The following is a 25,540-nucleotide window of genomic DNA, read 5'->3' on the forward strand; positions in this document are numbered from 1 at the left end:
CCTGTGATGCTGTGCCGGACGGCAGCGGATCGCCGTGACGTGCATCGGACAGAGGAAGCCGAGGAACCCAACCAAGCCTGGAGGATTCGAACAGATCGAGATACCAGCCTCCGGGAGGCGCCTGAAGGAACGAGGTACGACTGGAGGGAGGGCACGGCTGGTCGATGCGTTTCCGAGCGACTGCACTGCGGAAGGAATCGGCCGAGTGTGGGTAACCGAAATGAGGCGAGCAGATGTCGACCGCGAGGGTGCAAAAGCATGGAATCCCATTTTCCCGATGTAGCACGTAGCCGAGCGCGGAGGGGAACCCGGGGCTTCTGTCAGACATCAGCGATACTTGGTCCTTCTCCTCTCGGTTGTGTTACATCCCCCTCCCGGCTAGGCAGTCGAATTGTTGTGCTATCGTTTTGTTATTACCCTTGATGCTGGTGAGTCTCGACGGCTGTTGCGACGTAGCAGGCGGGCGTGCGGGCGTATGCGAGAGAGAGAGAGAGTGTGTGTGTGTATGTGTGTATGTGTATGTGTTGTATGTGTATGTATGTGTGTTTGCAGGCGTATCCCCGCAAAACCACGTCGTACGGGTTTTCCTTGAAATGATGCAGATGCGGGATGCGGTGCCAAACTACCTATTGGATGGATTCTAATTTTGGGGGCGAGGCGGGAGACCGGGCTCAGCGCCGTCTAGTAGTACCTGTACACACCGCTTTGCTGGATAGGGAAGTAAGGAAACAGAAGGAGGTGCGCCAGAGGAGGTGGTGGTTTTTGGTTTCCCTCTTCCCTCCTGATTGGGCATGTTCCGGGCGACGAAGAAGGTGGTGCTGCCAGGCGGCCATGCAGAGTCGTCCGCGGTCGTCCGGGAGGCCGGTTGAGCTGAGCATCGCTCCGGGCCCACGGAAGGATGTGTTGTGCGGCATGTTACGCCGTATGCATGCGTGCATAACCTGGGTAGGTACATACGAGGTCCTGATCATCGTGCCTCTGCCGGCCTTGCTTGCACACACCCTGCTAGGCCATGACATAATTAGACTACGGTGCATGCGTGAAGGTGTAGAAACGGGACTTTTTTTTGCATACGTAGTGTTCGTTCTGCAGTAGGCTGGGATACGTCGCGTGTTCTGGCACCGGTGAGCCGGGGAGGACGCGCATGATTGACGCTTGCTGGTATGGGGATGCATCGCAGCACATCTCTTGCCAGTCGCCGTCATCGCCAATCCCAGCGCCCGCCGAGGCCCGGTTCCTGAAGATTCCCTCCCCAATCGGGAACCCGGTTCGAGATGCGACGTTGCCTGGACCTGTCGGTTGTTGCCTGGAATGGGGTCCGCGGGGGGGTTGGACAGGGAGCAGGCGAGCAGCGCCGCTCAGGGATCATCACTATCAGGTGGACGGCACTGAGCACTAGGGAAACACCCTCCTCGACCTTGTCGGCGTGGAGCATAGACGTCCGTTTCTTTGGGGGTGGGGGGGGGTCATGAGGTCAGCTGTGGCTGCGTGGTGAGGCGGGCGGTAGGCGTGACAGGTGGGATCGAGGCTCAGTCATTCGAGGCAGATGTGTGAGGTGTATATCGCAGGGCGCAAGAACAGAACGGGTGAGTGGCGTGGACGAAGGGCGAGCGCAGATGCGAACCGTAGGAATCGGTAAGGAGCCGCCGCTTGTCGCCGGGACGGTGGCGGTAGGATTCAACAGGATCGTTGGGGGAGGCAGTTCGGGGGGGGGACTTCAGTCTAGCGCGACGGGTCCTGTTTGGTTACATAGTAGCGAGCTTGATGGTATCACTGGGTAGGTAATTGGGCTATGCCGTTACAGCATGAAGTCACATGGCTGTGTGTTTGGTTCACTGCCTAGTACCGGTATCCATCCGCAGTGTCGTTGGTCAATCGGCCATCGATGACAAATCCAAAGTTGGGATGGAGGAGAGTTCCGCACGACCGCCAATGTTTGTTTGCACGCTGAAACTGCCCGTTACGTGCTATGTAGGTAGGCAGCTCGAGATGCTTTTGGAGGGGCCGCTCCGGCAGCAACTGCCAGCGGTTACAGTGGGGGGTGGGGGGGCCATTAACGGAGGACGCCCGGTTCGCGTCGCGTCACAGTCGCGCCCTTCGTCCCGCAACGTCACCGCGAACCTCGGAGCTTTGAACGTCCACCACGGCACCAGCCCATCGTCCGCCGGCCCCGAGCCTTCACTTGTCCGCCGGGTTTCTTCGCAAGACCTTGAGGACCCGCCGAGACGAGACGAGATGCGACTTCTCCCTGCTTCCCCGCATTAGCTAGCTGGTTGTATACCATACCCCTCCTCCCTCTATCCCGCTTCTCAGACGAGCAATAGCTTCATTGACTTGATCCCCCCCCCACGTGAGTACCCGATAGCACCATTCACGTGACCTTGAATAACACAGTTCAGGTACCTGCATCTCACCAAGACCTTTCACGTCTCTCATCCCGCTGCGGAATCCTTCATTGCGCCCACCTTTCCAAAGCTGTCCGGCTGTCTCGCTGGGCCCGTTGACTTAGTTCCCGCGCTTTAAGGTCTCCGCATTATACGGGAGACATGGCGCCTCCCGGCCAGCTTCCCCGCGTCCGCTCTTCAGAGGCGTCAATCGAGAAGGGCCGCATGGCCTACGCGGACCAACGCTTCCGCGTCGCCCTCGAGCACTTCACCCTCGTCGCCGGAAACTGCCCCTGCTCGAATCCCCGTGGTAGCGGTCCGGGGACCTCCCAGGGATCCGGGTCGGGGGCCGACCACCAACAGCGCCGGCGGCGAGAGAGGTGTACGTGCCGAGACTTTGGCCAGGCCGCGGCTCGGCACAGCCGCGAGAGGGGCAGCGTCTACGCCGAGGCCACCAAGGAGTGCAAGTGCGGCGCCGAGAAGACGTGGGGCCGCTGTCACCGCGAGAGTCACGTCCAGGCGCTCGACTACCGCGCCGCGTGCTTCGAGAAGATGGGGAACCTGGACAAGGCGAGGAGAGATGCCGAGTGGTTGTTGGAGATTGCGCCGCGGAGGCTGGAGGTGGGTTACCAATGTCCAGCTGTTGTTCCCTTGCCCGGCACTCGCTGTTCTAGCGACGTGAGCTGACTAGCTTCAGGGCTACATGAGGTTGGGCAAGATTTACAGGCTCGAGAAGAAGCCGGAGATGGCGTGGGCCGCGTGGTGTGCCGGCCTCGAGGTCGGCCAGAAAGAGGGGCTTATCGGCACGCCCAAGTACGAGGTACGTGACGTGGACGAGCTGGTCGCCCGACTTCTGCTGACCGTCTCTGCAAGCAACTCGGCAAGATCCGGGAACCGCTACATAAACACTTCTGTCGGAGGGATCCTCTCGAGCTGCCAACCGAGCTGATCGAAAAGATCTTTTCATATTTCGAGTTCCAAGAGTTATGGTGCGTTACCCTCGGCGCCTTGATCCCGCGAGACGCCTCTGCTCTTATAACCCCCCCTTCCTGACATCATCGCAGCCGAGTATCGGGCGTCTGCAAACGATGGGACCACTTCCTCGACACCCACCCCTACATCTGGCGCGAGGTCCACTTCCCGACCCTGAATCCTCAGAAGCCGCCCAAGGTCTCGTTTCTCAAGACGCTGCGGAAGCGCACCGGCGGCGGTGCCCGCAGCCTCGTCATCCCCAACGCCCATTCCTTCCAGCTCAACGAGAGCAAGTGGCTGTCGCTCATCCAGACGACGAACCCGCAGATGACGACCCGCCTCGAGATCGGCTACATCAAGCGCAACCTCGAGGGCGACTGGGGCTACAAGCTGCCGCCGAAGCCGGTCTTCTTCCAGGGCGTCAAGGAGCTGCGGCTCAGCTTCCACGAGATCACTCGGCCGGCGCCCCACGGCCGCGGCGGCCCGCAGCCTTTTGTCAGGCAGTTCGTCGAGCGCGCGCGCGAAAACCTCGAGGAGATACTGCTCTTCGGCATGTATCTGCAAGACCTGGGCTGGCCCGAGCTGCCTCGCCTGAAGGTGCTGCAGTTGACCGGGCCTCTCAACTCGCTAATGAACCAGCTTACGCCCGAACGGCGGATCGACCCTGTAAGTTCTCGTCCCCGCCGTCTGTCTGGTGGTGGCGAGAGAGATCCGAACTGACGCAACCCACCTCTCCTAGTTCGTCCTCGCCCGGGCCACACCGAACCTGGAGCAGCTGTACATGGACAACTTTGGCGTCTTCACCGGCGTCGACTCCCTGTCCCCGCCCGACGACTGCTGGTCCCTGTGGAGGCGCTTGCAGGTGATCAAGCTCGGCAGGGCCTGCGGCGCCCTCTCCATGGGCGACAAGCGCCACTTCCCGCCGCTCCACCCGTCCTCCTTCCGCATCCTCGACGCCCGCGCCGTCCACCAGGGCAACCACGGCGACTGGCTCCCGCAGCAGCTCCCGCTCGACTACTCGGGCTACCCGGCCGCCGGGGGCCCGCCTCGTCGGCGCCCCTGGTCACGTACCCCAACCTCGAGCGGCTGTGGATGCCGCGCCTGCCGCTGAGCGTCGACCTGGCCACCGTGCTGCTCGAGCCCGCGATCCGCTCCGGCCGCCTGCGCGAGCTGGGCCTCTGCTGGCGCCAGGACCCGGGCCAGTTCTTCCCCGGCGCGCTGGGCTGGCTGCGCGGCGCGCCGTCGGTGCGCACCTTTGGCTTCTTCAACTTCGACTTCGAGTCCCACGCCGCGCTGACGCGGGACCCGGCCCACCGCGCCGTCGACCCGACCGACCTGCTGTTCGACTTCCTCGAGGCCTTCCCGAACCTCGACGTCCTCGAGCTGCACTCGGAGCTGTGCGAGCCGCGCCGCATCGCCGCCGTCATCGAGCGCGTCGCCCGCCTCGGCCGCCTGCGCCGCGTGTACCAGAGCGCGCTGACGGGCGCGCCGATGGACCAGCTGCGCGCGTCCTGCGAGGCCCACGGCGTCGAGCTGGTCTACGGCGGCTGGGACCCGCTGTTCCCCGTGCCGCTGGAGCCGCTGGGCCCCGTGGAGCCGGTCGAGGCCATGATGTCGGATATGCTAGCGCTGAAGGACGACTGAGGGGACGCTTGATCGGGGTAGTCGCGGCTCGTCTTCGTGGATGCAATTCCTGTCTATTTTCTGTTCTGGTGGCGCGATGGGGGGGCACACTGTCCGGGAGGTCGGAACGCGGCCAGGGAGCATTAGGCGCAACGGGACGGGACGGGAAGCGCCTTGTCTTACATATACGGGACGGATACATCACGGGAGGACACGAGTTTTGATAGGACATGAACGAGTCAGACACAGTCAGGGAAAACTCACTGGGGAGAGACGATTCAAGAGAGCGTTCGCGGTCTGGTCGAATAAGTGAAAACAACGCAGAAGAGGAAATCAAAGTGGATTAATGTGGTTGTTTCCAAGCTCTCGGCTACATTGTGTGCAAGAAAAGAAAGGAACCCCCCTCCGCGGAACGCATACAAGCCATCGCTATCGTGACACTGTGGTTGGGGTCGGGGGGGGGGGGGGGGGGGGGGGATTTGCAGCTGGGTAGTAACGGCCATGTCGAACATCTCTTATGGCCGTGGGGTAAACGAATGTCGTCTCTCTCTCTCTCTCTCTCTCTCTCTCTCTCTCTCTCTCTCTCTGTGTGTGTGTATGTGTGTATGTGTGTCTGTCTCTCTTCTCCTATTTGGCATCATACTCCCCCCCCCAGATCCCTACGCCCGCCGCACCCCTCTCTTCTCCCCTAGGCTCGCACGACGCTTATCCCAACGCAGTCGTCGCCCTCCACCTTTTGTTCTTCCAAGCGCCGGTTCGGAGCCCCCCGTGTCCGAGATATACTTTGTTTCCTCAAGGAGAAAACGTGGGAGAATAATAGAGAGAGAGAGAGAGAGAGAAAGAGAGAAAAAAAGGTTTGCGGTTTGGTCGTATTATGGCGATTATGGGGTGAGGGAAAGTGGGTATCGGAGAAAGACCCCCTCTGTGGCTCCAAACAGTCAATTTCATCAAATGAAAGAAAAAGAAAAAAAAAGGGAGGGGGAAAACAAAAAGTGTAGAACCGGCGGTCCGTTACCGAGCTGGCGAGGGAGGGACGGCCACGGTGCCCGAGATGAGGCTCTCCATCTCCCACGGGCTGAGCGTGCTCCGCCTCCTCGACGCGACCTTGCTCGCGCGCCTTTCGCGCTTGCGCCTCGCGGGCTGGAGCGGCGAACGCCCCTGGTCCTCGGCTTGCGGGAGGTCGCGCTTGACGGGGTCGAGGTCCCGGTCTGTCCTCGTCCTCGCGGGCGAGCCGTTTGGTTGTTCTGGCTCTGCCGGGACGGCCACGATGGTCTCCGGCGGAGGGGGAACGGGGGGCATGGGCTGCTGCTGCTGCTGCAGCAGCTGCTCCCGCGTTGCGGGGATGGATTTGCCAAGGGCACCGCCGCGGGCAGCCCTGAGCTTTGCACGGACGCGTGCGGCATCGGCCTCGCGCTCCGAGGCGGCGAGCTTGGCCGCAATGGTGGCCAGCGTCAGGGGGCTCTGCTGTGGCGGCGGGTCCGAAGGGCGAGGTAGGGGAAGGCGGGAGGGAACGCGGCGCAAGGGGGTGCGGTGTGGCGACGCGGCTTTGCTGCTGTTGCTATTGGGCTGCACGGCAGGGGCAGGAGGCTCGCCGTCGCAGCTCTCCTGGCTGGTTTGGCTCTCCTGGCTCTCCTGGGAGACTGTACGGACCGTGGACAGGGCCTCCTTTGGTGCAAATACCGCCGGAGCCGCTGCCACCAGACGCGGTGGCTTCGGGAGCTTGCGAGCAGTAGGTGTCTGGTCCACTTCAGGAGGAGGGGTCCCAGACGGTGTGATGAGGGGCGCGCCGTTGTGGGTCGAGTCGGATTCGACCGAAGCCGCAGAGATGGCACGGTGGTGGTGGTCGGCCTGCTGCGAAGGCTTCTGCGGCGACCTCGAGAACTGGACGAGGTGCGGGGGCGGCTTGGGGGGGGCCGTCTCGACCGTACGGACGGTACGGGTCTTCTCCTCGGCCGTTGCGTGGTGCCCATCCTGCTTCTCGCGTCTCGGCCGTGCATCGCGGTTGCCGGCAGATGCCGTCTCGCGGAGCGGACTTAGCTGAGGAGGGGGCGGCAGAGGGGGAGAGCTGATCATTGCAGTGGATTGTTGGAGGATCTGCACGTTCGGCTCCTCGATATCGAGATCTTCGACGTCGACGTCCTCGAAAATGCTCGACTCCCGGTCGCTCTGCTGGATTTCGTCGTCGTACTCCTCCTCTTCGTGGGGAGCCGCATAGTGTTGGTCGGGAGCAGGAACAAGATGCAGAGACTCGACTCTGTGGGGGGCGGGGCAAGGGGAGTCGGGCATCGCCTCCTCTTCGTCCTCGTCTTCGTCGTTCTCGTCTGCGTCGTCCTCGTCGAGATCGGCAGTGCATTCCTCTCGGACGCAGGACAACTCCTGCACGTCCATGCCGCCCTGCTGCGTCTCCTCGACGTCACGCACGCGCACGGGGCTAAGACGAAGACCCATCTTGAGCTCCTCCATGTTGACTGACTTGCCGTCGACAACCATGCGCCGACGCCAGCCATCGATGAGATGGACGGCCTCCTGCCAGCGGCTCTCCATCTTGACCCAGCCAGCACGCAGGCGGGCGATTTCCTCCTCACGGACCTCAACCTCCTCGATAGGAGCGAACGAGGGGTTCGTCAGGATGGAGCGGAGGTGTTCGAGGATGGCGTCCAGCTCGGAGGCCATGTCCTCAGCCGTGGGCAGCGCGACGGCATACCCGTCACCCTGGCTTGTCCGGGCGTCACAGCCGCTCATCTCGCGCAAGCTCTTGGTCGTCCGTCTGACCAAGCCCAGAAGGGCCTCGTTCTCTTCGCTGAGGCTTCTCGCCAGGTCTGTCAAGAACTCGTTCGTCTCGCTGCGGAGGTCGTAGTCGGAATCGTCAGTGCTCGCGCCAGCCTTGCCCTGGCGCCGGGCGGACGCCTTCTCGTCGCCCTCGCCGGCGACGACGCTGATGACGGTGACGGCAGAGCTCTTGGCGGCGCCTCGGGGACGGCCGGCGTCACCGAGTTGCTTTTTCAGCCCGTCGATCTGGCGGTCGCGGCGGCGGACCTCGGTCGCGCAGGAGGCGCGCGTCTGGGCAACGAGCGTCTTGGCGCGCGCCACCTCCTCCTTGAGTCCGCGGACGGCAGCGTCGGCTGACTTGAGCTGGGTGCGTAGCGTGTTCTCGGTGGCCTCGCTGATGTCGAGTTTCCGTTGGGTCTCGGTCTGCTTCTCCGACAGGCGCGACAGGTCGTTCGTGTATCGGAGGTTTTCGGCGCGGACGTTGCGCAGGGTAGCGGAGAGGTTCTCGCGGTGCTCGGCGTCGCGCTTCAGGAGGGGTAAAACAACATCGTCTCAGTACGGGGGGTTTCTTCTCTACCAAGCAATGGGGGAGGGGGGGGTTCAAGGGGAATTGAGGGCACACGCACGTCTCTGCGCAAGATCAAGTCATTGACGATGCTCATGATGCTGCCCATGGTGGCCTCCGTGCCGCCCGGATTGTCTTCCGGGTCGGCGAAGTTGATTGTCTGGCCATCACGGAGGAGTCCTCGCGAGAGCAACTGATTGTTGATGTACAGCGACGCCGTACGCAGGTTTTCGTTGTCCGCCATGGCGGTGGGCAGTGTCTGGGAGTGTTTTTGCTGGAGGGGGATTCGCTCTGGGTCAACGCACACACGCACACACACACACACACATGGGTATGCGGAGGACAGAGGGCGAGGTAGAGGAATGGTTGCTGACTGGAGACGGGAAGCCTCGATAACGTGCCAGGCTTTGATCGGAGCTTATGCAGGACGGACCGGCACCCTTTTTCTGCGAGATGTACAAAGGGCAGGTTTCCCGGAAGAAAGCCGGTGTGGTTGTGTATTTTGGCGCGCGTTGCCATGTCACCCCACGTCGCTAAGTAAACAACAATTTGGCCAACTCATAGCGTCACATCGGGCCCTGGACCGAATCTGCGGGGCTAGCCGAGATCTGCCTAGCGCCTTTCTTGTCACTTCATGCGCACCCTCTGCTTCGAGTCACATCTTCCTCCTCGCATTACTCGAGAGTCTCAATGATATTTCTTTTCTTTGTTCTCTCTTCTTCTTCTCTTTTTGTTGTTTTTGTTTTGTTTTCTTTCCACCGACCGGCCCGCAACCTGGGAAACAAAACAATCTTCTTCCCTTCCCTTCCCTGTCATGGCCTACAACCCGACGGCGCTTGGCCAGTCGGCGGAACCCCTCGTGCACCATGTGTCGGGCGAGGTTTGGCACCCTTTGTGGGAGCAGGAGTGCGTCTTTGGGCCCGACGTCTTTGAAGATGTCATGATGAACCTGGTCAAGAACCCAAACATCAACTCGTCATGGCTGTTTCGCGCGGACATACTCCACGATTCCGATCCGGCCTGGACGCCTCCTCCACCACCACCCCCCACGTCCGACACCCCGGAAGAGGATGCCGCACGAGCTGTGCGGCAGCCCGTCCCTGTTGCCTTCAGGGATTTCCACAACCATCGCCTTCTCGTCCGTAGGCTGATCCCGCGCAATACTCGCCGGGACGACCCCCTGGACCAGACGTGCGTCTTCGCCTCCTGTACCCCGGATGCTACCAAGACCAGGTCCCTGGTCGTCTACCTTCCCCACGTGTCTTCTCCCGACGACCTCCCCTTCTACCACCCCAAGGTCCGGGGTGTCGCGCACCTTCACGAGTGGGATGCTGCGCGCGCCGTGGGAACCGTCTCCATCCACTATCTGCTCTACGACGAGGCCGACCTCGCCGTCGACAAGCTGGTGAGAACTGCCCGCATGCTGCTGCAAGCGCTCTGGAAGCATGGCCAAGGGCGCGTTCAAGGCTACACCAAGCGAGTCCACCATGACCTAGTCATTCCGCAGCCGCGCTTTCAGGACCGCTATACCGCGCTCAAGCTCAAGTATGCCAAGGACCTGGTGGAGAATTGGGCTGAGACGACGGACCCTTCCAAGCATGTCTTTGAGGATTTGGGTATTGCTGCTTTTCTGATCGAGCTCTGGGCGGAAATGTACAAAGACCGGCCCTTCCCCGGCTTTGTCGACATCGGCTGCGGCAACGGCCTCTTGGTATATCTCCTGATACAAGAAGGCTACTCTGGATGGGGCTTTGATGCCAGAGCGAGAAAGTCATGGGCAAAGTACAACTCGGTCCAGAATGGACGAGACTCCCTCCAGGCCCTGGTTCTCCTGCCCGATGTCGTCTCCAGGCCATCCTACGCCCAAGGCGAAGAGCCCGTCCTGGACCTGGCAAAGATGCACAACGGCGCTTTCCCCAAGGGCACCTTCATCGTCTCCAACCACGCGGACGAGCTGACGCCGTGGACCCCGATCCTCGCGACGCTCTCCGAGAGCCCCTTCATCATGATCCCCTGCTGCAGCCACGCGCTGGGCGGCCAAAAGTACCGCCCGCCACCTCCGCGTGACAAGACCAAGTCGCAGTCCACGTATGCCTCGTTGGTCGACTGGGCCGCGCAAATCGCCGAGGACTGCGGTTGGCTCGTCGAGACAGAGATGCTGCGCATCCCAAGCACGCGCAACACCGCCATGTTAGGACGGGAGCGGACGCGGGATGTCAAGGAGGTGAATATCGACGGCGTGCTGGCCAAGTATGGTGGAACGGCGGGCTATTTTGAGAGCGCGGCAAAGTTGACCAAGACCGAAAAGGGGCATTAGATCACACTACTCTTGAAAAGCGAGACCTTGGAAGATACCCCCCCACCATTGGTGCAATGTTCACTATCCTCGTACAACGTTGCCTCTTTTTAGATATAAACAACTGTCAGCAGTGAATTGGTTGACAAACCAGCACAGTGCCTCGAGGGCGTCAGTACCTATACATACACCCATATATATACCTATGCCTGTCGTATCGTAACCGCGCGACGTTGGTCAAATCATCCCAGCCAGCTCCCGGATCCTCTTCCTCGCAGCCTCTCTCACCTCAACAACCACCTCTCCGGCCGGCTTGATTTCGTTGACAAGTCCCACCCCGGTTCCTGCCCACTTCCCAATCATCTTCTTGCCCTCTTCCTCGCTCCACCGCGTGCGCAACTGCTCTCGGCTCTCCTCCACCGTGGCCGTATCGCCACCGAGCGCGCGGGACTCGCTATGGATGGCGCCCACGATGGCCCGGCCGTCGTATACGTCGTTCCAGAGCTTGCTGTCGACGAGCCTATCGTGGAAGTGGGACTTCCAGGTGCTCACGCCGCCGTCGCGCGTCCGCACGATGATCTCCTTGTGCAGCTGCGCGGACCCGGCCTCGTGCGTGGCGACGAAGCGCGTGCCCATGACGACGCCCTCGGCGCCCAGCGCCAGCGCCGCCGCCACGCCGCTGCCCTCGACGATGCCGCCCGCCGCGACGACGGCGACGTCCCGATCGGCGAACTCGGCCGCCAGCATGGCTCTGACCTCGGGCACGAGCGCCACGACGCCGCACCCGCGCGCGAACTGGTGGCCCCCGGCGTCGACGCCCTGCGCGACGAGCACGTCGGCGCCGTCCGCCGCCGCCTCCCGCGCCGCCGCCACGTTGCCGACCTGCACGAAGACCTTGGTCCCCTGCCGGCGGAGCGCCGCGACCATGTCGCCGTGCGGCCTGGTCTCCGGGTCCGGGGCGAAGAGCCAGGCCGCCGCGACGCGGTGGCGGGCGAGGATGGGGACCACGTTGGCGTTGAAGCGGGTCGCCGTCTCGTGGGACGTGATGAAGCCCACGCCGAGCGGGAGGGCGCCGGCGCCGTCGGCGGCCGGCAGCGAGAGCAGCGCGCGCGCCCGGCCGAGGTTCTCCTCCAGGTCCGTCAGCTGGGCGGAGGACTCTGAGAAGTCGAAGCCCGCGGCGATGAAACCTGACGGGAACTCGTCAGTCTCCAGATCGGGCCGATCGACGATGAGTGGCTAGCGTAGCTCCACTCGTCCCCCCCCCCCCCCCCCCCTTCTGAGTCCAAGGGAGAGTGTCCTTACCGAAGCCGCCGGCTTTGTGGACTTCAGTTGCCATGGCGGCGCCCGCCGAGCCGAGCATCGGCGCGTTGATGATGACGGGCGTCTTGAGGTGGGGAAACCACGAGACTAGCCTGGAGGACGACATGTTTTAGGTTGTTTATTTGCCCTTTGTTCTTGCTCGTTTCCTCAACAGCTTAGCTTCTTTTTGTTGTTGTTGTTGTTGTTGCTGCTGTTGTTGTTGTTGTTTTCTTATGAGGGCCGCGAGGCAAAATGCTGTCTCACACAGATGGGCGGGAGGGGGTTTAATAGGCGCGCGCACGAGTGAGACTGACTGTGCGTAAGCAGAGTTCAACCTGGTGGTCCCTAATGTAGGTAAGACAAAGAAGATCTGACGTGCGTTTGTCGTACGGAAGATCTCCGGGAACGCGGCTCCCGCGGGGGAGGCGGGGGGTTTTCAAGGGCGTGTGCCCCCCCCAATCCGTTCCTCTGTCGGTGCGACCTCGGGTATAGGGGGTGCCGATCCAGTATCTCCGCGGAGGAGCGGGGCCGAGACACTCGCCGCATCCGCCGGGGTAACGACTGCGCAACGTGCCACGCCCGATGCAACCAGACCGTGGAAGGCGAGGTCCGACTTGCCAGCATGGCAGATGTTGAAATGTTAAAATATTCAACAGAACATGATCCAAAATTGGTCGTGAACAGAGACGCATTGTGAAAGTTCGGTGGTATGTTGGGGTTCTTCTGCCGGGCCCCCGGTTCCAATTGCATACATAATACGGCTCGCATCGGATCAGCAGATCAAGCCCTCGCGCCCCAATGCCGTTGCCCGGAAAGCCCCAGCGAGAAGGAGGGGGGAGAAAAAAGACGTCCTCTTGTTTCCACAAGAAGATTGATGTCGGACGTTCCCTCGGAGGAAACGAAATGCGTCTAACACGCTGTTGTACGTAACCACAACTAGGCGTAAATAAATGACCGGGTCGGGCAAAGACGTCTATGCCTCCCAACGCCTCCAAGATGACAAGCCGGCCCCATGACCGCTCAACAGTCGTGCCTCTACCGTTCCCCCCCCCCCAAGTGGATACAAAAAGCCGGTCACGCCGCGAATATCTTCAACAGGCCCTCCATCGCGACGTTGCCGCCGCTAAACACCAGCCCCAGGTCCCACCCGGCCTCGCCGGCCTCGCTCTCGACCATGGCCCTGAAGTCCTCGTTGAACAGCGCGACGGCCAGGGGCACGGCGCCGCTCGGCTCGACGACCAGCTTGAAGCGCTCGAGCACGAGCCTCGTCGCCGCCCTGATCTCGTCCTCCGACACGCTGAACACGCGCTCGACCAGGCGGCGCTCGTAGATGACGCCCCAGGGGTGCCGCCCCACCGGCGTGCGCAGGCCGTCGGCGATGGTCAGCGTCTTGACGGCCTCGACGCGCTCGCCGGCCTCGAGGCCGCGCCTGCAGTCGTCGGCGCCCTCGAACTCGGGCTCCGCGCCGAACACCCGGATCCCCGTGCCCTCGCAGCTGAGCGCGACGCCCGAGAGCATGCCGCCGCCCCCGCAGGGCGTCATGATGGCGTCCAGGCCCCGCCCGCCGTCGCGGGAGCGCGGCAGGCCCGTCGAGTCGAAGGTCGGGCGCGCGGCCGAGTGCCCCGCGGCCATGAGGTCGCGCACCTGCTCCTGCAGCTCGAGGCCCATGGTGCCCTGCCCCAGCATGATGTCCGGGTGGTCGTAGGGCGGGACGAGGCGGGCGCCCGTCTCGGCGATGACGCGGTTGGCGACGGCCTCGCGCTCGACCGAGGTGCTGCCGCTGAACACGACGTTGGCGCCGTACCCGCGCGTCGCCGCGATCTTGTTGGGCGGCGAGATGTCCGGCATCACAATGTGCGCGGGGATGCCGCTTTCTCTGGCCGCGAGGGCGAGAGCCTGGGCATGGTTTCCTGTGGAGGTCGTATCAGCCTTTGTCGCATGCACAGCGATGTCTCTCATGCCCCCCGCCTTTATTTCTTTTTGTTCTCTAGGGCGCGACTGCGCAACGGGGCCGCCGTACCTGAGCTGTGCGTGACGACGCCCTTCTCCTTCCCACCGCCCTCGAGCCAGCCGGGCTCCTGCTTCAGCCGCTCGACGGCATGGAACGCGCCGCGGACCTTGAAGGCGCCGATGCGCTGCAGGTTCTCGCACTTGAACCACAGCCTGAGCACGGGCTTCGCCGGCGTGCGCCCTTCCCACTTGGTTCCCCTGAGGTCCTCGGCGCTCCGGGGCGTCGACGCCAGCGCAGTCAGAGTCTTGTTGGTGAGGACGGGGGTGTAGTGGATGTGCGGCCTGACGAGCTTGTGGGCTTCCACGACCGAAGCCCGGGTCAAGGGCGGGCAGGTTGAGAGGTCGGCCATTCCCCGGCTATGATTGTTTGTTTTGTCTGTTTTGGATTGTGCGACGAGTATGAGGCGCTTGGTGGCAAAGAGAACCTGGGTCCTGATGGTGATGAGAAAGAGTGAATTGGGAACTGAGACGCGTTGTGAAGCGGGGGGGGCGGAGAGGCGATGGCGCTGCGGACGGGATGCCGGCATCGGGAAAAGGGTTGGTGTCGCCTGACGCCCTCCGGACGGGTCGACCCCGCTTTTGCTGTCGAGACTCGGCGGCTCGAGGCCCGAAAGAAGGCCGTCTGCGCTTGAGGCGGCGAGGTATTGATGCCGCTGGTTTAGCCTCGGGTTGTTATATGACGCTCACATGAATAATCGAACTCGACCACCATCTTTGGTTCCTACAAGCTCTGAAGATGCATTGTCAAAAAAAAAAGAACACACACTTGCGCCGCAAGAAAGCTCGCACAGGGCCGAAGAACACTCGCTTCTTAGGTATACTGGGGGCTTTCTCTGGCCAATGACACGTGCCAATCCTTTCCGGGTCGATGCATTCTGTGACAAGAAGCAGCTGCTCAATCTCAAATCTTTGTGATGAAAAAAAAAAAACCCCAATTCGTAGGGTTCTTCCACCCGTCATCGGCCGCCGCGGTGTCTAGTGATGTAGGTAACCGGCTCATGCCCCTGCTGAGAACGCCTTAGCCCATTGGACTCCGCTTCTCAATGCCAGGATGACGAGAACCCCGTTCGGATCCGATTACTGATTCTCCGAGGCAAGGTGTGACACATGGCTATCTACAGAGGACCGGGATCACGTCGCCGTCCTCGAACGCGGGGCAATTCGTTGTTGTCGCGGCGCGGGTGGGGGGGGCGGGTTCCTCGGAGGCGACTGATAATCACTAGCTCCGGGCCAGCTCGAGATGATGACTTCACTCTCATCTTAGTTAGATCCCCAAGCTTCCTATTGAGATACTCAAGCAAATTTTTTTTTTCTTTGGTGGGTTTTTCCCTTTGTTTCTTTTCCCCCTTTCTTTTCTACTGCACCAAATCCAGCGTCCGAACTCATCCGGAGTCGACTCCACCATAGCCGCTACCCCTCCATCGGTCCGCAACGCTGACCGACAAATCCAGCCGCGCCGCGATAAACCCGCTCGGCCACGATGGCGAACCACGACGACAAGCTCTCGACGACCTTCTCCGACGCGCCGCTCTCGGACCACGGCCAGAGGTGGTCCGCCTTGTGGGAGGAAAAGTACACGCCCTGGGACCGCGGCGGCCCTTCCCTCGCCCTCCTCGATCTCCTGACGACCCGTCCTGACCTGGTCCCGCCGCCGCCGCATCCCCCGACGGAACGGGAACGGTCCGGCGGCACCGGGCCGACGGCGCTGGTGCCGGGTTGCGGAAAGGGCCACGACGCTCTCCTCTTGGCCAACCTGGGCTATGACGTCCTCGCCCTCGACTTCTCGCCCACGGCGATCGCCGAAGCGAAGGAGAACCAGAGCGCCGTCGCGGCCGTGCTCGGAGCCGGGACGGCAGAGGCGGCGGGGGAGCTCGGCGACGTCTACAGAGTCCGTCACCCGAACGGCGCAGAGCCCGGCACCGTGACCTGGCTCTCGGGCGACTTCTTCTCCGACTCTTGGCTGGAAGCATGGGGCCGCGAGAGGGCCTTCGACCTCATCTTTGACTACACTGTGCGAGAGCCCCCCTCCCCTCCCCCCCTTTCACGCCCGGACCCTCACGGGACGTCGGATCGTGAGGATTGGGTCCAACCAACTAACGTGCGCGGAACCAGTTCCTCTGCGCCCTCCCGCCGGCCGCCCGCCCCCTCTGGGCAGCCCGCATGGCCGCCCTCCTCAGCCCCGCCGGCCGCCTCGTCTGCCTCGAGTTCCCCTCCGGCAAGCCGCTCTCCCTGCCGGGACCGCCGTGGGGCCTGACGCCCGAGGTCTACCTCGCGCTGCTCTCCCGCCCCGGCGAGCCCCTCGAGTTCTCCTCCTCGACGCAGGCCGGCCACGCCACCGACGTCGTCGTCGTCCCGCCCTTCCGCCAGGACGGCCTCAGGCGCCTCGAGCTCGTCAAGCCCGCCAGGACGCACAGGGCGGGCATGAACGAGGACGGCACGGTGCGCGATTGGATCCACGTCTGGAGTCATTGATGCTCGCGATGCTCGCCCGTGCCTTTTGTCTGTCTGTCTGTCTGTCTGTCTGTCTGTCTGTCTGTGTTTGCATATGTCTATACCACGCGAAACGCCCCCTCCTGTGCGTATGTCGTACATAGAAAAAGAAAATCCGTCATCTACACCCGCGAAATTTCTCTACCGCTCTTCTGCCCTGTCTTAATGGTCCCGGTGAACCGACCATCACGCCGTCTTCCGCAGGGAGTTGTAGTGCTCGCCCAGCCCGTACCCGTGCCGATAGTACGCCAGCCAGATCTCCCCCTTTTCCGCCCCGGACTCCTCGCCGGCGGCGCTCGGCCCGATCCTCTCCGTCCGCCCGTCCTGCACGACCCGGATCTCGACCCCGTACACGTTGGCGAGCGCCGCCAGCTCCAGCTGCCCGCCCCACTCGGCCGTGTCCCGGATCTTGCGCGTGTACGCCTCCAGGTCCTCCTCGAGGAAGGGCGCAAAGTCGTCCGGGTGACGCGCCATCCACTCCGCCGCCGCACGCCGCACGACCTTGTACGGCTGCTGCTGCTGCTGCTGCTGCTGCTGCGCGTCGCCCGCCGCGGCGTCGGCGGGCGCCCCCAGCGGGATACCCTTGTGCGCGAGCTGGTCCGCCACTGCCGAGAAGAGGCAGTGCCCGTCCGGGGCGATCTCCTTCTCGGCGAGCGAGTGCGTCTTGAACTCCTTGAGCATGTACGTCTTCTCGGCGCCGCGGTGGTCCGTCATGTTCCGCGCCTCCTCTTCGGCCTTGACGGCGGCCGCCTCGAGCTCCGCCGCCCGCCGCGCCATGCGCTCTTTTTGCCTGTTGCGCTTCTTGCCCTGTCCCTGGCTCGGTGTCTGGGCTTCGTCTCCGGCCGGCGGTGTGGGCGGTGCGGGCTCCGAGAGGGACGTCTCCTTGAGCCTGTCGGCGATCTCGGTGGTGGCGGCGGCGGCGGCGGCGGCGTCGTCCTGCGTTGTGGCGTCCTCCGCCTCCTCCCCGGCGTCTGCATCGGCGGTCGCGCCTCCGCCGATCAGGGTTGCGAGCTCCTCTTCTTGCCGCTCCTTGAGCCGCCTCTCCAGCTCGGCGCATTCCTCGTTGACGCCCTTGCGCGTCTTCTTGGTCGCGTTCTTCTTCTTGCTGGTGATGCGCCCGACGAGGTCGCGCTGCTCTTTGCGATGCCGCGCCTGCAATTGTTCGAGTGTTTCGGCCTCCATCGTGGCTGTTGCCGTCCTGTACTCGAACGGGGAGAGGGCTTCTTGACTGGGTGGTCTCCCCGTGCGGCGGAAGGGTCGTAAAGGAAGGACGTTGACGTGTCAACGTGAAAGAGGAGTGGTGGTCGAGACGGTCGGGGGGAGTACGGTCGATCGTTTCTTAGTAGGGGACTCGTGTCAAGGGGTCGGTTTGTCTGCCGAAGAGAAGTTGTGAGAAGGTCCAGGTGTAGCGGAAGTGCTTGCGAGAATTGCTGTGGCGGGTTTCGGCTGGAAGCTGGCACGTCATTCACTGTACGGATACCATGTAGCTCAAGCTTGCGTGGAGGGGTGAAATTTCTTAGTGGGGTGCACTACGCTGGAATGCGGGGTCGGTGCCCCCCGGAGAACGGCCCCGTAATTTGACTTCCTCCGAGCACAGAACCGGAGACTGCGCTGGGACGAGCGGTCTATGAAACCAGTGATATCCGATGGTTTACCAGCTGTTTCGTAATATGGTGCTCTTTCGGGCTTCCAGATGGAAACACTTTTGATACTCCTCAAAGACGGGGGATGCAAACGTTGTGTAAGTGGCTCTCCTTGTTCGCCATCGAGGCTGGAGGGTGCTGGATCGTCCATGACATGTCACCGAGAGCCAAAGAAACATGGTGCTTTTTCTGCTTTTATGAGACTCATCACTACATCCAGCTGTGCTCTAGTCGTTTGCAGATGCAATAGGAGTCTTCCAGGCTTCATGTTCTATGCCACGCTATCCCGCCAGCCTACCGACATAACAATGTCTGACGCTTGCGATATATCATCTATTACTTCCACCCATCATTGAAGATGTTCCACGACATCATCAATATTTGCCTTAATAGCCTGCGACTTTTTGTTCTGCAAACCCATTATCAAATTTCAACCTCCCCCCCCACGAGCGAGTGCAACTCAACCCGACCGCTACGATGTCTGTCCTTCTGTACATCCAGCATGAGCTCGGGGAAGTCGTTTAGCGACGAAGACGGACTCCAGGGCATGCGGATGTACGGCCGTCCGCGTACAGCATGCTTGGGATCCCTCCACCGCCTCGTTTTCTCCCGATGCTGCTCGAGCGATGTCGGGGAGCTCTGCGTCCTCTGCAAGGAAGAAGGAAAAGAGTGCAGGGCTATAAGCAAACCCCTCTCCATGCATTCCGAACCGCTTTCTCTACTCCTTTCCTCCCCCTTTTCCCAGCACGCATACTCTTTCGAGCGTCTAGAAACCTGACTCCAGACCTCCCCCAGATCCCCGAAGAACTCCTCGGCGTGGCCCAGTGCCTATGGAACCACGCCGGGGGCATCGCCGACAAGCACCTCGACGGCCCTCAGCGCTGGCGTCTCCACCACAGCCTGCAGCGCGCGCGTACGGCTTAGAACGAACTGCTCGAGCTCGTCGGCCAGCCGATGGACCTGGACAACGACGTCGCGGCGAAGCTCGCCGAATTCTCCGAGAACTCCGCGCCCAGGTGCGGGGCGAGGTACCTCCGAATGCGGCTTCGAATCTGCGAGGGCGACCGGGACGGAGGCAAGCCGCGGAAGCGGACGAGGGCACAGAAGAAAGCTGCGGCTGGGAAGTGAGAAGGTTTCGCAGGACACGAGGAGGGGGGGGGATAGGGGGGCGCGGGAGAGTTAAGAGTTTTTCAGAGATACTGAGGCTTTTTTCAGGTTGTACGTTTCGTATTATATACATTTTTTTCTCCAACTTTCTTTTCCTTTTCTTTTCAGCTCTTTACTTTCTCTTCTTCTTTTCCTTTTGACATGCATATGCTGTGAGCGGGCGGCCTGGGCTCTTCAGTCTCGGCTTGTGGGTGTGCTGCTTTCCGACAACGAGAATGCAGCCTTTCCAGGTATATAAGTTTGGTTCGGGTTTCGATCCCAAAACTCTGCTTGAAGTTCAGCCCCCAGCCATCCTGGGACGGCACATCGCATTCACTCTATGCAATCATCATCACCCCATCACATACGAAACGAGATAAAAGACCTATCTTAAACGGTGTTTGATCGACTAAAGCTTGTCCTACAGGGGGCTGTATACAGTATCGAAGACAATATTCATGTACATCAACTGTATCAACAATTTCAATACACCGGCATCGTTCCCATGATGCCCTCACGGTCTGGGGCACGATGGCCTGACCAGAGGTGAAATATCTTGTCGACATATCGGCAGTCAGTCACCTGCCGCCTTCCCTACATCTCTTCAACTCCAAGCACCGAGGTGGCCCTAAGGACTGGTTCCTCCTAGCCAACCTTCCCATACCTTAGTTACACACGAAAAATTATAGTACACAATTGGGTATCGAATGAATGCAGTCCCACGCGCGCGCTCTGGTCCAACCCGTTCGCACCAAGAAACGATACAAGTGACTGAACACGCCCGCGACTAGAAGCCCTTGAAAGGGTCATCTCGGAAGTAGTCGCCAACATTGTAGCCGTCTGTGCCACGCGTGCCACGAGAGCTGTAGCTGTCGCGGTGGCGGCTGCGGCTTTGCCGGCGTCGAAGCTCCTTGCTCCGCCTTCGAGCTCGGTATCGATATTCCTCGTGCTCATCGGGATCTCTGTCAAAACCCGAGTGCGCCAGGGGGCTGATGAAAGCCTCCATCCGCACCGTGCCGATGGCGTCAAAGAAGTTGCCAGCGGGCCGTGAAGAGGCCTCTGAAGTACGCTGGGAGCCGACCGTGCTGAGGGCCCAACTCTGTCTGCTCGAGCCTTGTGATGGCTGAGACTGGTAGATGTCGGATGATCCTGCTGTGCCGACACTATTGCCAGCATTGCTGTTGGTGTAGCTGTGTCCAACGCTGCCCGGTCCAGAAAAGCCACGGAAAGAGAGCGGTGGCGGAATATGGCCTCCAGTGTTGCTTCGCTTCCGTCCGTGAATCATGGCTTGGTTGGACCGTTCAGTGAATCGGGGAATGAAGGGTGGTTCAGCAGCGTCTGCGGACTCCTCGCGCTGATGACCATTGCCAGCGTTGCTTGGCATAGGCGGGAATGTTTCCGCCTGTCTGTAACCGGATGTGTCGCCTGTTCTTGACGAGGGAATGCTGGGAACGCTAGGAACGCTAGGAACGTTGGGAACGCTGGGGATACTGGGAGCACTGGGGATGCTTGCTGGTCCCCCGTTCCTAAGCATAGGAGTCTTGCTTTTTGTCAGCCGGATGGAGTCGCGGATGCCAGGCCGCCTGGCTGGTGGTGGCGGCTCAAAGTCCGGCACTACTGTTTCTTTCACAGGCCGAGGAGAAGCTACGATTTCTGGAACCTCTTGGGTCGAGTGTGCCAGGAAAGAAAGCGCCGTGAGCCATATGTAATGTCGCTCGGAAGACGTAGCAGTGAACTTTAACGCTCGTTGTGGAGTCAGGATAAGGATTGAACGGTTGAACACAGCACCCTGGTTTTTGGGAGCGGGATTGTCATCCTTGACATCGAGTACGGACTGAATCGTCACTGCTCATCGTTAGCCAGCTTCCCGCGGAAGGCTCGGGAGCTTTCACTTACGTTTCCGGCCAGACTTGCCCATCAAGGCACTGCCGGACGAGGGCTGCTTGCTGCTCCAGAGGATGGCCCTTTCATAGGGTGCTAGCCAGACCCATCGCTTGTGGCGGTCGTTGCTGGAGTCGTCCCTGCCACTGTCAGGCATTCCAAAAGACTTGCGTCTCCGGACGTACTTGAACATCCATTCGCCAACCATGGTCTGCGCGATAGCGTCAACAACCCCCGTGGCTTGCGAGGCGCCATTGGAAGCCCCGTTGACAGAATTGTGCTCCGTGGTAGTGGTCTGAGCCGTTGTAGTCGACAGCTTCGATCTGTGTGACCTGTAGTGGGAGCTCGCGTCGTGCCGAGGGGTAGTGATGTCGTTGTAAGGAAGAGGCGGCAGACTCGGGCTCTCTGGCCCTTCGGTCGTCTCCGAGAAGGGCGGCGGGGATCTGCTGCCTTGTCTGCGGTTTCTCTGGTTCCGAGGAATGGCGGCCGCTGACCGAACTTTGCGAATGCTGCCGGCACGATAATGGCTGCGACCGACGCCCCGGCGATGCCATGGCGCGTCCATCTTTGTTGGGCTCCGCCGACCATCGCTCGGAGCACTGGCGCTGAATGGCGGTCGTCGAGAACTGGCCCGAGTCGGGATAGGGAAGGGGGGGTCGCGGGGCTCCGGGAGACTGGGGCTCCTGGGGCGGCCCTGATGGCTGGCGATGCCGCTCTGGATCATGGCTGCCTTCCGCATGATATTTTGCTTACCCGACGAGCCGGCAGTCGACTTCTCGTAACCCCGGGCCGTAGATTTCGCTGGCTGCTTTTTGGCGGCTGTCTCCCTTTTCTCCAGCGTGTGGCTGTAGCTCTCGGTTCCAGAAGGACGCGCCGAGCTCCTGCTAGGTGCGGCCATCTTGGCCGGCTCCGGTGATGCCGCAAATGTGCTTACGGATGTGCGGTTGGAAGCTCGGGAATCCGTCATCCTCATTCCGGGAGCGGAGAGCGCGGTTCGGTACTCGGAGTCGCTCACGTCAGCATCGAACTCGTCCTGCTCGTCAGAGCTTTGGGCGTCCTGGAACCCGGCGAAGAGGCTGCTGATGCGGTGCGGTCGTCGCATGGGCGCGCTGTGTGACAATGGCCCGTCGTCGTTGTTACCGGGGTATGCGTCACGGATTTGTTCTCCAATGCCGGGCAAAGCCGGTGGCGACGAGGGTATGTCGGTGATGCTGCGCTTGGTGTTGAGTCTCTTGGGGTTTCTCGGCGGCAGATGACCGGGAACAGGAGTAAATTGCCGGTCATCGTTGGTTGAAACAGCGGTGGCAATGACGGGCGACGAGGGTCTTGACGTGATGGCCGAGGGGCGCAAATGAACAGGGAGATTTGCCAGTCGTTTATCTGAGAGGATCTCTTCTGTCTGGGCAGAAGTGGACCGCATTTCAATCGAGGAGACGATGGATACCTGGCAGCCAAAGTCTTTGAAGTACTGAGGAAGCCGGGGCTCTCTTGGTGTCGTTGGACGACTTGAAGGCGGAATGATGCTGATGCTCGGAATGGTGAGCTCCTGCATCGGCCGTAATAGAGGAGGCATCTGCAGCTTCTCCGCGGACTGGTCCGTCTGTGTCGAGGCCGAAACCATGACAGAAGGTGGGGTTTCAGGAAGAGGCGGCGTCAAAGACCTGTAGGGTGATTTGGGTGTCTTGGGAGGGCTCAGAGGTTCTTCGACCGTCTGAGAGCCAGCTGAGACCATGTGGTTGAAGGGGCGCGGCTCGATAGACAGTGGTCGGCTGACATAGACCCGCTTGCGCCGTTGATTGGCCTCCACCTCCCACTCACCTCGGGGAGCAGCCTCGGCTTCGGGGAGTTTGTCTACCTTGACGGTGGGTTCGGGAGTGGTTGGCTGAACTGGCTCTAGCTTGGGCGACGGAGGAGGCGAGTACTGGATGCCTGAGTCTGTGTAGGTGAATTTTGGTGCCGCCGGCGGCGGCGGCGGCGGCGGGGGAGAAACAAGTTTCTCGTCGTCTTCTTGGATACCATCTTCCAGGGCCTCCAAAACTGGCTGGTTCATCCAGAGTCTGCCTCGAGTCACGCTTCCCGGACGCTGAGGGCTTTCAAAGCTTTGGTTCCTGCGGTGCATCCTCGACAGAACGCTGTCACGACTAAATGTCCGGGTGTGGCGGTAACTCGACATGGCGCTCTCGCGTCCGCCGTCGTCGGTTTGCCAGTCGTCATCACCGTCGAGGTTGAGTTCGTCGGCTAGGGAGTTGCCGTTGAAGACCTTGCCGGGACTCTGCTGGGTGGAATATCGGATGCTGTTGGTAATGCTCATGGTTCGGACGCTCGCTGCGTCATTATCCATGTGGTCTTCTGCGTCGCTGTCGTGGCGGTTGGCCTGAGCAGCCTGGTAGGCGGCGACCTCGTCCAGAACCGTCTTCAAGCGACTCTCGGCAACGTGGACTTTGCGTTCATACTTGCGCTTCTCTTCTTCCCAGGAGTCCTTGTCTTGGGCCCATAGGTCGTGAACCCTTTGCGAGTCTTCTTCCTGGCTTCGAAGCTTCCTTTGGGCGGCCTCAAGTCTCTTCTTCGTTTCCGTGACCGAGTCAACGGCCTCGTCCCTCTGGCGCGCTAGTTCGCCAAGTGCCGAGGACGTGCCGCCCTCGAGAAGAGCCAGCTGACGTTTCAGCGAACGGTTTTCCTTTCCGGTAGTAGCCATCGACTCCTGGAGTGACTCCTGCTCCTGGCGCGAGGTATGCAAAGATACCTCGAGGTTTTCGATGAGCTTTGCCTTGTCTTCTTGATCCCGCCTCAGGTTCAGGATCTCGGCAACAAGGTTGGCGTGTAGAGTCGGCGTGAAACGACGGGGATCAAGAACGCTGATGCCGTCATCGTTGGTCATATTTCGCGAGGAGCGTCTGGAACCCTTATCGTTATGCGGAACGGGAGGAGGTGAAGGGCTTCTCTTCCCATTCGGTGGGGTAACTGAGCGTCTGGACTTTCTCGAGCCTCGCGATGGTGTTCTGTAAGGCGTGTCTCGGGGTGTAGGCAATGCCGTCACGGCGGCATCGCCGTGGGACTCGTCCTCTGTCTCCCAGACGGCCATGTTGACTGACTGGCGGACGGAGGGAAGGGAAAGTTCACAAAGAGATGGCGAGGGCGCGGCGGTCCTCAATTGAACCCCTCAGGAAAGAGGTGTAAGCAGTCAAGTAGTGGTTGATCAGCTATGGTTTCGAGGGGCAAGGGTCGAAAGTAGGGATCAAAGCACACAGCTAAGGCCCGGGGTTCCTTGCTGCGAGTGGAAATGACAGGCGCCAGCAAAGCAGTCCGACCGCGCGATCATAGGTGCATTGACGGTTTTCGACCCCCCACTGACTTCTTAATTAGTGTTTGGTGCTACGGAAGAGGCACATTGGCGAAGGCGGGTGCCGGAAGATGATGTCGACTGGAGAGTAGATGCATGAAATGAGACGGGTGAAACTTACAACGTGTTGACGCTGCCACTGTTGTCGAGTCTGCTCCAGCGTTGCAGTCGCAGCGAGTCTCGTCCAAGATGTATGTGGCAGATGAGACGCGAAAGGCGTTGGTCCGAGAAGTTGAAGAAGAACGCAATGAGAGTTTCGAACAAGGTCGTTTCTGAAGGATGGCGAGATGCTGCGTCGCATGAAGTCCACAGAACCAAGGCGGAACAATGGGGGGTGTAAAGCGGATGAAGGGGGTCTTCGGGAGCGTTTTAGGACGAATATCCACCTTAGAAGCAAAGCAATATAGAGGATGAATCTAATTTTTTGAAACCGATTGGCTGCCGAGGCCTAGAATTAACGCCGCAAAGGAAAGGATAGGGGGGTGGTTCGAGGGGCCGGCGGTCTCAAGAACGGACGACAAGACTGCACTGGCGTTGCAATAGGTGAACAGGGATTTTAGGTCGACATGCCATTCGATGATTGAGTTTGGAAGAACCGAGATGGGATGCGACACCGGGCTGGGCTAGGTTAAGCAGGATTGAAAGCTTCGGGACGAAGAAGCGGAAGAGAGTGTGATAAAGAAAAGAGGGGGGAAAAATTGGACTGGAAGGATTGAAGTGTGTGCAAATTGCAAAGTGACAGCGATGCACCGATTATATGACAAAAGAGGTCGGAGAAGAAATGTTGGTCAAGTGAGGGAGGGAGTAAGAGAAGCGGGCGGGAAAATGGCGTGTGAAGGCTTGTTTCGCGCGATTCTGGTGGTGGGGGTGAGAGTCTGTGGTCAGCCTCTTCTTCTTCTTCTTCTTCTTCTTCCTCCGGACCTCATCCTTCTTATCTTCTGAGGCTGCTTCTCTCACAGCGATCGGCTGGAAGACTCGAGCTCGTAAGAGACATCCGGAGGAGACTCACTGAGCGCACAGGACTGGACGGCCGGTAGTATGTATATTGGAAGGTTTGGAAACGAGTCGAGGTGGGAAAAGCAATGGTGCACCGACGGGGTCGAGATAGAGGTGAGTGATTGT

At 60.9% G+C, this 25,540-nt stretch overlaps 12 protein-coding genes across 12 annotated transcripts; 4 read left to right on the plus strand and 8 right to left on the minus strand.

The window, feature by feature from the left end:
* Positions 1-465: 465 nt before the first annotated feature.
* On the minus strand, positions 466-1,410 carry LY79DRAFT_239041 (uncharacterized protein). The gene is made up of 2 exons (XM_060551727.1): positions 1,075-1,410; positions 466-1,002 (listed from the first exon to the last, which is right to left on the minus strand). Exons 1-2 carry the CDS (start codon positions 1,203-1,205, stop codon positions 672-674), a joined length of 462 nt encoding a protein of 153 aa, XP_060413258.1. The 5' UTR covers positions 1,206-1,410; the 3' UTR covers positions 466-671.
* A 1,136-nt stretch (positions 1,411-2,546) lies between these two features.
* Positions 2,547-5,430, plus strand: LY79DRAFT_688765 (F-box domain-containing protein; the record flags this gene model as incomplete). Its single annotated transcript, XM_060564700.1, is given in 6 exon segments — positions 2,547-3,062; positions 3,076-3,204; positions 3,258-3,373; positions 3,449-4,022; positions 4,096-4,418; positions 4,469-5,430. The coding sequence occupies 6 exon segments, from the start codon at positions 2,547-2,549 to the stop codon at positions 4,998-5,000; spliced, it is 2,190 nt and encodes a 729-aa protein (XP_060413259.1). The 3' UTR covers positions 5,001-5,430.
* An 85-nt stretch (positions 5,431-5,515) lies between these two features.
* On the plus strand, positions 5,516-5,821 carry LY79DRAFT_556782 (uncharacterized protein; the record flags this gene model as incomplete). The annotated part of the gene is made up of 2 exons (XM_060558046.1): positions 5,516-5,578; positions 5,635-5,821. 2 exons carry the CDS (start codon positions 5,516-5,518, stop codon positions 5,794-5,796), a joined length of 225 nt encoding a protein of 74 aa, XP_060413260.1. The 3' UTR covers positions 5,797-5,821.
* A 7-nt stretch (positions 5,822-5,828) lies between these two features.
* Positions 5,829-8,596, minus strand: LY79DRAFT_608949 (Afadin and alpha-actinin-binding-domain-containing protein). The gene is made up of 2 exons (XM_060561918.1): positions 8,375-8,596; positions 5,829-8,273 (listed from the first exon to the last, which is right to left on the minus strand). The coding sequence occupies exons 1-2, from the start codon at positions 8,555-8,557 to the stop codon at positions 5,991-5,993; spliced, it is 2,466 nt and encodes an 821-aa protein (XP_060413261.1). The 5' UTR covers positions 8,558-8,596; the 3' UTR covers positions 5,829-5,990.
* Positions 8,597-9,127: 531 nt separating this feature from the next.
* On the plus strand, positions 9,128-10,630 carry LY79DRAFT_517318 (uncharacterized protein; the record flags this gene model as incomplete). The annotated part of the gene is made up of 1 exon (XM_060554923.1): positions 9,128-10,630. The coding sequence occupies one exon, from the start codon at positions 9,128-9,130 to the stop codon at positions 10,628-10,630; it is 1,503 nt and encodes a 500-aa protein (XP_060413262.1).
* Positions 10,631-10,846: 216 nt separating this feature from the next.
* On the minus strand, positions 10,847-11,356 carry LY79DRAFT_517455 (uncharacterized protein; the record flags this gene model as incomplete). The annotated part of the gene is made up of 1 exon (XM_060554939.1): positions 10,847-11,356. The coding sequence occupies one exon, from the start codon at positions 11,354-11,356 to the stop codon at positions 10,847-10,849; it is 510 nt and encodes a 169-aa protein (XP_060413263.1).
* Positions 11,357-11,590: 234 nt separating this feature from the next.
* Positions 11,591-12,035, minus strand: LY79DRAFT_488812 (uncharacterized protein; the record flags this gene model as incomplete). The annotated part of the gene is made up of 2 exons (XM_060553307.1): positions 11,591-11,796; positions 11,912-12,035. Coding segments are annotated over 2 exons (330 nt in total), but the record flags the coding sequence as incomplete, so codon positions are not given.
* A 531-nt stretch (positions 12,036-12,566) lies between these two features.
* Positions 12,567-14,700, minus strand: LY79DRAFT_556787 (pyridoxal-phosphate dependent enzyme). Its single transcript, XM_060558047.1, has 2 exons — positions 13,929-14,700; positions 12,567-13,818 (listed from the first exon to the last, which is right to left on the minus strand). The coding sequence occupies exons 1-2, from the start codon at positions 14,443-14,445 to the stop codon at positions 12,983-12,985; spliced, it is 1,353 nt and encodes a 450-aa protein (XP_060413265.1). The 5' UTR covers positions 14,446-14,700; the 3' UTR covers positions 12,567-12,982.
* A 698-nt stretch (positions 14,701-15,398) lies between these two features.
* On the plus strand, positions 15,399-16,390 carry LY79DRAFT_517288 (S-adenosyl-L-methionine-dependent methyltransferase; the record flags this gene model as incomplete). The annotated part of the gene is made up of 2 exons (XM_060554916.1): positions 15,399-15,929; positions 16,031-16,390. 2 exons carry the CDS (start codon positions 15,399-15,401, stop codon positions 16,388-16,390), a joined length of 891 nt encoding a protein of 296 aa, XP_060413266.1.
* A 26-nt stretch (positions 16,391-16,416) lies between these two features.
* On the minus strand, positions 16,417-17,947 carry LY79DRAFT_633953 (uncharacterized protein). The gene has a single exon (XM_060562220.1). It carries the CDS (start codon positions 17,588-17,590, stop codon positions 16,595-16,597), a length of 996 nt encoding a protein of 331 aa, XP_060413267.1. The 5' UTR covers positions 17,591-17,947; the 3' UTR covers positions 16,417-16,594.
* Positions 17,948-19,325, minus strand: LY79DRAFT_556796 (uncharacterized protein). Its single transcript, XM_060558048.1, has 2 exons — positions 18,847-19,325; positions 17,948-18,149 (listed from the first exon to the last, which is right to left on the minus strand). The coding sequence occupies exons 1-2, from the start codon at positions 19,289-19,291 to the stop codon at positions 18,124-18,126; spliced, it is 471 nt and encodes a 156-aa protein (XP_060413268.1). The 5' UTR covers positions 19,292-19,325; the 3' UTR covers positions 17,948-18,123.
* A 659-nt stretch (positions 19,326-19,984) lies between these two features.
* LY79DRAFT_580549 (nuclear migration protein) lies at positions 19,985-24,160 on the minus strand (the record flags this gene model as incomplete). The annotated part of the gene is made up of 2 exons (XM_060560116.1): positions 19,985-21,042; positions 21,094-24,160. The coding sequence occupies 2 exons, from the start codon at positions 24,158-24,160 to the stop codon at positions 19,985-19,987; spliced, it is 4,125 nt and encodes a 1,374-aa protein (XP_060413269.1).
* Between the last annotated feature and the right edge of the window lie 1,380 nt (positions 24,161-25,540).

The sequence above is a fragment of the Colletotrichum navitas genome (assembly GCF_030913465.1).
Source record: "Colletotrichum navitas strain CBS 125086 chromosome Unknown LY79scaffold_37, whole genome shotgun sequence".
NCBI lineage: Eukaryota > Fungi > Ascomycota > Sordariomycetes > Glomerellales > Glomerellaceae > Colletotrichum > Colletotrichum navitas.

Bases quoted from the DNA above. Each gene is read 5' to 3' on its own strand.
- LY79DRAFT_608949 (XM_060561918.1), bottom strand. From the start codon at position 8,557: ATGGCGGACAACGAAAACCTGCGTACGGCGTCGCTGTACATCAACAAT. The intron at 8,274-8,374 runs GTGCGTGTGCCC...CCCCTCCTGAAG, and splicing joins ACTTGATCTTGCGCAGAGAC to CGCGACGCCGAGCACCGCGA.
- LY79DRAFT_556787 (XM_060558047.1), bottom strand. From the start codon at position 14,445: ATGCCGGCATCCCGTCCGCAGCGCCATCGCCTCTCCGCCCCCCCCGCT. The intron at 13,819-13,928 runs GTACGGCGGCCC...CGACCTCCACAG, and splicing joins CGTCGTCACGCACAGCTCAG to GAAACCATGCCCAGGCTCTC.
- LY79DRAFT_556796 (XM_060558048.1), bottom strand. From the start codon at position 19,291: ATGTATATAATACGAAACGTACAACCTGAAAAAAGCCTCAGTATCTCT. The intron at 18,150-18,846 runs CTGGGGGAGGTC...AGAGCCACTTAC, and splicing joins CCGAGGAGTTCTTCGGGGAT to ACAACGTTTGCATCCCCCGT.
- LY79DRAFT_633953 (XM_060562220.1), bottom strand. From the start codon at position 17,590: ATGGAGGCCGAAACACTCGAACAATTGCAGGCGCGGCATCGCAAAGAG.
- LY79DRAFT_239041 (XM_060551727.1), bottom strand. From the start codon at position 1,205: ATGACGGCGACTGGCAAGAGATGTGCTGCGATGCATCCCCATACCAGC. The intron at 1,003-1,074 runs GTATGCAAAAAA...ATGGCCTAGCAG, and splicing joins TACTGCAGAACGAACACTAC to GGTGTGTGCAAGCAAGGCCG.